The following is an 8,109-nucleotide window of genomic DNA, read 5'->3' as shown; positions in this document are numbered from 1 at the left end:
TCAGTGTTTTGATGGCGAATAAAGACTGCAAGCGAGACATTTAAATGCTTTCAACATGTTCGTGATGATTGTTTGGACCTCTGTCTGGAGGAATAATCACAAATCAACATGTTTTGATGCATTATGTCTTCAAAATATCAATTTGAACCATAATTACAGACCGAAATTGTCAGTTAATAGAGAAATTAGCGTAAATGGTTGATGGATGGTGTTTGGTTGTATTCACAGGCCGTACACTGTTGAATCTAAACTTGAGAAGTTTGTCAAAATTGCATTAGGAAAGTGGATTTTGTTGAGCGCACACTAAAATATGATTTATTCCTTGTATGTTTTGGCTGTGAAATGTATTTGGCTCTAGCTGGAACTGCACCATTTGAAAGAACAAGCTGTTTCAGTGTCTCATCAATAAGATATCTTCTGAAAAACTATGTATTAGGGATCGGAACATCACAACACACAATGATGGTCGCAGAGCTGATGAATCGGGACAGAATTTAAAGAAGCATATAAATGGGAACTTCCTTGCTCACGGCCTTGTTCAAAGATGCAACAGCGTGCTGGTTTTGATCCGTTGAGATCTGTGCTGAGAGAGGCCCTAGGCGCAGGATTCTTGCTAATGAAACGGTAGTAGTTGTAGAAGACTCACACCGGCTCACCAGGGTGGAAACATTCTCCGGTCCAGTAAATGTAATTTCTCCTTTGGGTCATTGCCCGACGGCAGGACTGCTGAGGTGGTACCTTCAACGCGCTCTCATGCAGAAAAGCACAAATGTTTTGACAGATTCCTCTTTATTACAGAAAACCGGTTTCATCTTTCTTTGGAGCTCTTGCTTTGTTAAAATTACAGCACATGGTAGAGCAAGATTTAAGTTTAACTGCATACTATCTCTGGAATACTTAACTGTTATTTATAATGTGTAAATCTTTTACATTAGCTCTAAACTACTGAATATACCTTTAACATTATTATATCATTAGTTAAAGCAAGGTAAGATTATTATTTTATTAAGTCAAATCAATATTTAATGCTATCCATCTCATTTTTCAATGCAAATGTAAATTATTTCCTATGAATGTGCAAGACTTCTAATTCATTAGCTATAGGTAAATAACTAAAATGATGTGGAGTAAATGGTAAAACTATTTGCGCTACAAACCAGCGATTTCCATCATAAAAAATGAAAACATGATAACAATATGCTACCAGTCAAAAGTTTTTGAACAGTAAGATTTTTAATGTTTTATAGAAATCTTTTGTAACATTATAAATGTCTTTATCATCAATTTTGATCAATTTAAAGTGCCCCTATTATGGGTAATGAAAGGTTCATATTTTGGTTTTGGGAGTCCCCAACAACAGGTTGACTTGCTCAATGACTCCCAAACGATTCACTTAGCGATTCATTTTTCCAAACCCAGATTGGTCTCATTTACATTTCATCATGCCTGTAATGCCCGATAAAGCAGTGTTTGTGAGCTGCTTTGTGAGCTGCTTTGTGTACAGCGTTACCGGGGAATGAATTTGCATTTTCATTCAGACCAACACGAAAAAACCAAGAAGTGGGCGGACAATATGCCAATGTTTCATGTTGACGTCAACATGAAACGGCTTGGGATTGGTTTTAAAAACGACTCGTTTCAATGATTCAGAGTCGACTCTATCTTTTGAGAGACAATAACTGTATACACCGTGCACTTTCAGATTTAAAACTTTGCAGGATGTTTTCATTCACTTAAGAGCTGTGTTACACACTGCATGAAAGGTCATTTTCAAAAATCCATAATAGGGGCACTTTAATGCTTCCTTTCTAAATAAAAGTATTAATTTCTATAATTTCTATAGAAAAAAATGATACTGACTCCACGCTTTTGAATGGTATAGTGTTACAAAAAGCTTTTTATTTCAGATAAATGCTGATCTTTGGATATTTCTATTCATCAAAGAATCCTGAAAAAATTTACTCAACTGTTTTAAATTTTGATGATAATAATAATAACAATAACAATAACTGTTTCTTGAACAGCAAATCAACATATTAGAATGATTTCTGAAGGATTATGTGACACTGAACACTGGAGTAATGATACAATTTAGATCTGATCACAGGAATAAATTACATTTCAAATCAAATAGAAAGCAGTTATTTTAAATAGTAAAAATATTTCACAATATTACTGCTTTTGCTGTATTTTTGGATCAAATAAATGTAGATTTGGTAAGCAGAATATAATTCTTTAAAAAACATTACAAATCTTACTGTTGAAAAACTTTTGACTGGTAGTGTATATCAAGCTGGCTTTTTGTTGTTGTTGTTAGTGTTTTGTTTGTTTGTTGTTGTTTTGATTTTAAGCTAAAATAAATGGAAGTGGTTGATACCAGAAGCATTCACATTCGAGTTATAAATGGTCATGTCCATGCTAACAATAAGGTGGACAGAAAATACTAAACTAACAACTTTAAAGGTTTCGTCAGGCAAAGGCAAATACATGTTCACTGCAGTCAACTGTTTTAGACAACAAAAATTACAGATTTTTAGTAAGGTTGAGATGAAAGAAATGAATCCTGTCTAAACAGAGTAGCCTATCGCCTATGGCCCCAAAATAACTACCCATCATGACCTCAGACTGAACTTAGTTTTTGTTTAAACAGAGCACAAACAGTTAGAGACAGCAGCTTCAACCTTTATTAGACAGAATCCTGCAGACTTGAGGCCCTTTGACAACACCAAACATATTTTCATACTGATGTTGATGTATAAAAGTAATCTAGCAGTTCTAATGAAACAAAAAAGACAGTAAGAAAAAGAAAGAAAGAAAAAGCTGTTAATAATGACCTCAACTCGACTTTGTGCAGAACACAAACAGAGACAGCAGATTGGATATTTAGCAGACAGACTCCAACAGACTTAAGGCCCATTCACACCGAGAATGACTATAACTACAGAGTTTTAATAGTTGCGGCGTGACAAAATACTATAGAGCTCATTATAATCAGTGATGCTCTCTACACTGGGCAACTGTCGCGTCCGGTGTAGACACGGTGTAAGTTTGTGAGGGAAGTTCACATCAGAACAATAACGGAATAATGGCAACTACAAACATGGAAAAATATCGTTGTAATCACAACGAACAATTATTTAAAGGCGAAGAGCGATACAAAAAAAACAGTGACAGCCAATCTGAATCCATCCTGCTTTAAAGAGCTCCAGCATTTAAAGCAGCAGACGACAAAAGGGCAACGCGCGTTTATAATGAACAAAGCGTTAAGGCAACTTTAATACATTCCGTAAATTATAGTTATTATCCATGTCGTTGACAAAAGTATTAGCTGAGTCCGATATCAAAAGGAATGGATAGAGCCTCTATATGCCATCACTCATCTCTCTAACATAATAGGAGCGTTTCCTCTATAATTGAGCAAATACAGGTGAAAGCAAATATGGGCAAGAGAGCAGCTGTTGAGGTGGGTCTCATAAATTGAAGTTGACGTAGCTCAAATGAACACATGCACACAGAGAATGGAACATAATCGCTCTGAGCACGTCTAACAGCGATTCCAATGCAGGCTGCTGACACAAGCAATCTTACATCACAGCCACACGACCGCAAGATACATACAAACACAAGGCCGGACCCTGATGCAATAAAACGATGCGGCGATGACCTCTGCGTACCAATCAATCGACAACTTCAATTGTTATGGCATTGACGAGTCTGTAGTGGCAGTCAGTGCGTGCAATGCATACTATCATATGTCGGATGAGAAGTCACAACAGGGGGTCTTTGTTACAGTAAGATTTAAGCTTCCTAACAGCGCCGGGATAATAGTCGGGTTACAACTGCTCCACCCAATCAAACCCAAAGTCTGTGTGATTTTTCCTCCGCCAGCCGCTGTTTACACAGAACATTCTGTGAGATGTAGCTAGGCAACCAGTCAGCCTCTGCCATCCCTCTTTCTTCCTCTTGAGAGGGAGCTTATGTGGGCTTAGCTCTAGAGGCACAGTGGCCCTTTGCAGCGAAGAAGGGGTTACCTTGGAAAACACAGGATTGCGCCCACACACAACGGGCAAAAGAGGGAGGCTGACATGGCAGAGGTATTCTGCAGTGCGGGATAGACCGACATCATTAGTCGTCGTAGTCAATTTTGTCTCGAGTCGCTAAATCTACACGATGAGGTAAAAGGCGGTTCGGGATACGTACTGTAAAAGGACACTTTTTGACCTTTGACTGAACATGCAGAACTTTGGATTTCCAGAATGAGCTACTTGTAGCCTAGAAGCATTAACTCGACCCATGCCATCTTGCCTTGCCAGCTGTCATGAGTTTAACTCTTAAACCTGCGTATATCCAGGAGGGATGATTGTGACTGTAACGGGATAAATTTGAGAGCCAAAGTCCAACAATGAAGTGTATAATCTATCCACACTGCTCATTTCGAAAGGGAGGAAAATCTATTTGCCTATTCTAAGGCAAATAGAAGTCGTCAGAACATGTCCTTTTAAATGCAGGGACGTCTGAATGGTAATTTATGTGTAATTATTTTTCAATTTCAGCAACAAACTAGCATTTATTTCTAACAGACCCAGATGCAACGTCACAATGAACGCAGGTCTACAGTGCCATCTAGTGCATAACAAGATAATAACCATATGATGTCTGATTCACGAACGAATGGTTCTTTTGAACTAGTTTTGTTAATCATTCGTTTGAACCAATTCGCAACGCGTTTGTAAATCATTCGCCTGAGGGAAGTAAAACGTTGAGCTAGGGTGACCACGATTATAAAATCTAGTAATAAATGTTATATCTAAAAAGAACACTTTCACAACAGCACTGAATACTGTGGGCAAGGGAACAATTGTGATTCAAACGAATCGAGAGTGATGTATTTGAATCGGTTAAAGTGAACAGTCCTATTTATTAAAACGAATCTAGCAATTAGGGATTCTTATATGCATTACCTATTATAAAACCACACCACCAAGGTTTTTATAGAAACTTTGTCCACTTTTATTTCTTAAAACATCTTTATAAAAACACAAATATAAAATGAATGGGCAGTTCCACTGTGAATTCCTTTTTTTTTACACAAGTAATTTGCACATTACAAAGCCACCTTCTATGAAAAACATGATATATAATTGCAATTTTCTTTTAACACAATTTCTTAAGAGTAAAATCCAAAGGGGCAGAAAGCTAAAAACAAGGCAAAATAAAAGACAAAGAAAACCGATAAAAAGTGAAAACGAGAAGAGCACAAGTCAGCTCGAGAAAGGGAAATGCATCACTGTATGTGTGAGTATGTGAGACAGTGACAGAAAGTGTGAAAGAGCAATAAAGATAGACGCAAAGGGAATGACAAAGAATGGTAACAGCAAAAAAGACAAAGAATGAGGGATAGAGCCCTAAAGACTGAAATGAGGGAAGGACATGGGCTATCTGCTATTTGAGAAGGGCTTGGTAGAGCAGTTGCGAGTGGCTGGTGCTTCTCTCGTTCTCTAGACAGAAGAGCAGATCCCTGAGGTTTACACGCGTGATGCGCTGGCGAGTGTACTGCCTCGACGCTCCTGCATTTAAGCCCCCGGATGCACTCGCGCACAAACCTGAGCCCTGTCAACACACACACAAACACACACACACACACATGAACTTTGACAACAATGCTATCTAAACTAACATTTTGATACTAATGTTGGTAGATTGATAAAATAGGTGTAATGTAATAGTGACCATTCTAAAGGAGAAAAGAAAATGAGTAATACTTAATTTAAACTAGGGCTGCACGATAAATCACATGCCATTATCATGCGCATCTCATCAGTAAAGCCGGTTCTGTGATTAGTAGTAAATTAGAATCGAAGGCGATTCATCTGCGATTATGAACGCGATATTGCGTAGCTTGTCAGTGAGCTACGGCTCTGTGTATTAAATGCCGCTCCATCTGAAAACACGTGCTGGAGATTTACTACTAATCACAGAACCGGCTTTACTGACGAGATGCGCATGATAATGGAATGCGATTTATTGTGCAGCCCTAATTTAAACCTATATTTTTTGGCCGATTTTCTTTTTTTTCCCCTTCATCTCAATAAAGAGATTTTGAGTTAATGATTATTGTAGGGTAGTTCTTTTGACATTTGCCACTGGCTCTGATGTCTCGGTAGTGGTTAAACATGAGGTAAAATTCATTTTGGGTAAATCTAACAGGCAATCTTTGGTCTCATGAATCTATTATTTCTTCCAGGTCATATCGTTTTGGCTGAGCACAAAGTTACGTTTCATAAATTATTTATTTATTAATCGTAATACAGCGCTGACTTTGTAGCATACATTTGACTAAATTGTTTGCTTTTGTCTTTATTTCCTATTACATAAGTCTCTTATACTTTATAATGGCTATTATTGTTCATTAAAACTGACATTTAACAAAAAAAGGCAGAGTTGTACTTGTCATATTTCATTTTATTATACATACAGTGAAGATAATCAGAGTATATGTGCACATATTGCCTAAACCACATATTAATGTTTTATATTTTTAAAATGAAAACAAAAAGGGTTGTGTTTTATATTTTGAAGAAAAGGAAAAGGCAGTGGTGCTTGATATCATTTCGTTTTATTGTAATGCATGTACGCATTGCATGAACCACATTTTTGTGGCTATTAATATGTTTAAATGAAACAGAAAAGATGCAATGCTGTTTGATATAATATTTCATTTCATTGTAATGCATGTACGTTCCCTGAACTACATTTTTGCGTCTATTAATATGTTTAAATGAAGACGAAAAGAGGCAGTGTTCGATATCATATTTTGTCTTACTGTAAATACATACAGTGAGGATAACCGGAGTAGCCAAGGCGAGCTGACTGACGTTATCAAGTACGCTGCTATTCCATTTGCAGAATTACCGGACTAGCGTCCTCCCGTCCTCGGGAGTTTGCACTCTCGAGTCGAACTTGCGAAGTCCGAACTACCAAGGACGCAAGTCCAAACTTTGCGTACTTGGTATTGAGAAACGGCCAGATTCTCCGGTACTGCGCTCCACAACAACGCTTAGCTGCCCGCAGATGCACCTGCCTATAAATCGGCCTAATTTGCAGCACAATCGGCCGATGCCGATTAATAAAAAAAATGCCAAAAATCGGCCGGCCGATCAATCAGTCGACCTTTAATGATAATATAATTTAATATAAACATTACATAAAGCAATATCAAAAATTTTTCTCTGAAAAAAGTGAATGATACTATAATGTAATATATATAAACTAATATAAAATTAAAATAAATAACATGATACAGAATTATATTTTTTAATATTTTCAAATTGTGAAGTTCTCTAAAATTTGTAAATGATAATATGACAAAAAAATTGTACATAAATAAGAAATAAATTGCATAAAACAGAAATGTATATTTAAAATAGTAAGAATTTGCTGAAAATGTATCACAAAATTATTTAAATAAAATATTAATTGCAATTATTTTTCTGAAAAGTGATGATAATGTAATATTAATATAAAATATAAATAAAATAAAATAAAAATCGCATGATATAGAATTATTATTTAAATAAATTCTTAATTTTGTAAAGTTTTTCTCTGCAAAATGTGAATGATAATATAACAAAAAAATATAAATAACCCAAAATAACAATAAATAGCATGATACATGAATATATACTTAAAATTGTGTAAAGAATTGCTGAACAAAATGGCTGTGTGTAACTATGCCTTTAGACCAGGGGTGTCCAAACTCGGTCCTGGAGGGCCGGTGTCCTGAAGAGTACACCGGCCCTCCAGGACCGAGTTTGGGCACCCCTGCTTTAGACTGTCCTATCTGCCGTTTGTGACAATCTGAGACCCTTGAAGCACAACCTGACATCTCAAACCTGCCCAACAGGTGCTAAATGATTTAAAGAGGGCACAAAGAGGGACAGAAGGAGATGAGGAGAAGGGCAGCAGACTGCCATGATGAGGGAGAGATGTTTGGTACCTCTGTGTCAGTCCCAAATGAAGGAGAATCCAGTTTTCTTTTCTTTCTGGGTCCGATAGCCGCCAATGCCGTCAAGTTGGCCTCTCTCTGTCGAATCTGAGCCAATTCCTGCT

The 8,109-nt window shown here is 36.9% G+C and overlaps 1 protein-coding gene across 1 annotated transcript in view; it reads right to left on the bottom strand.

Annotated features, from left to right (window-relative positions):
* Positions 1-5,004: 5,004 nt before the first annotated feature.
* The window catches only part of taf4a (TAF4A RNA polymerase II, TATA box binding protein (TBP)-associated factor), a 14,859-nt gene continuing 11,754 nt past the window's right edge, over positions 5,005-8,109 (bottom strand). The window contains exons 14-15 of the mRNA XM_016443672.1: positions 7,997-8,109; positions 5,005-5,610 (exon numbers count right to left, since the gene is read on the bottom strand). Of these exons, the coding sequence (XP_016299158.1) occupies positions 5,443-5,610; positions 7,997-8,109 (281 nt within the window). The 3' untranslated portion in view covers positions 5,005-5,442. The remainder of the gene's footprint in view (positions 5,611-7,996) is intronic.

The sequence above is a fragment of the Sinocyclocheilus anshuiensis genome, unplaced genomic scaffold (assembly GCF_001515605.1).
Source record: "Sinocyclocheilus anshuiensis isolate Anshui unplaced genomic scaffold, SAMN03320099.WGS_v1.1 scaffold51, whole genome shotgun sequence".
Classification (NCBI taxonomy): Eukaryota; Metazoa; Chordata; class Actinopteri; order Cypriniformes; family Cyprinidae; genus Sinocyclocheilus; species Sinocyclocheilus anshuiensis.
Note: the sequence above shows the minus strand (reverse complement) of the source record. Positions and strands in the feature narration are given on the sequence as shown.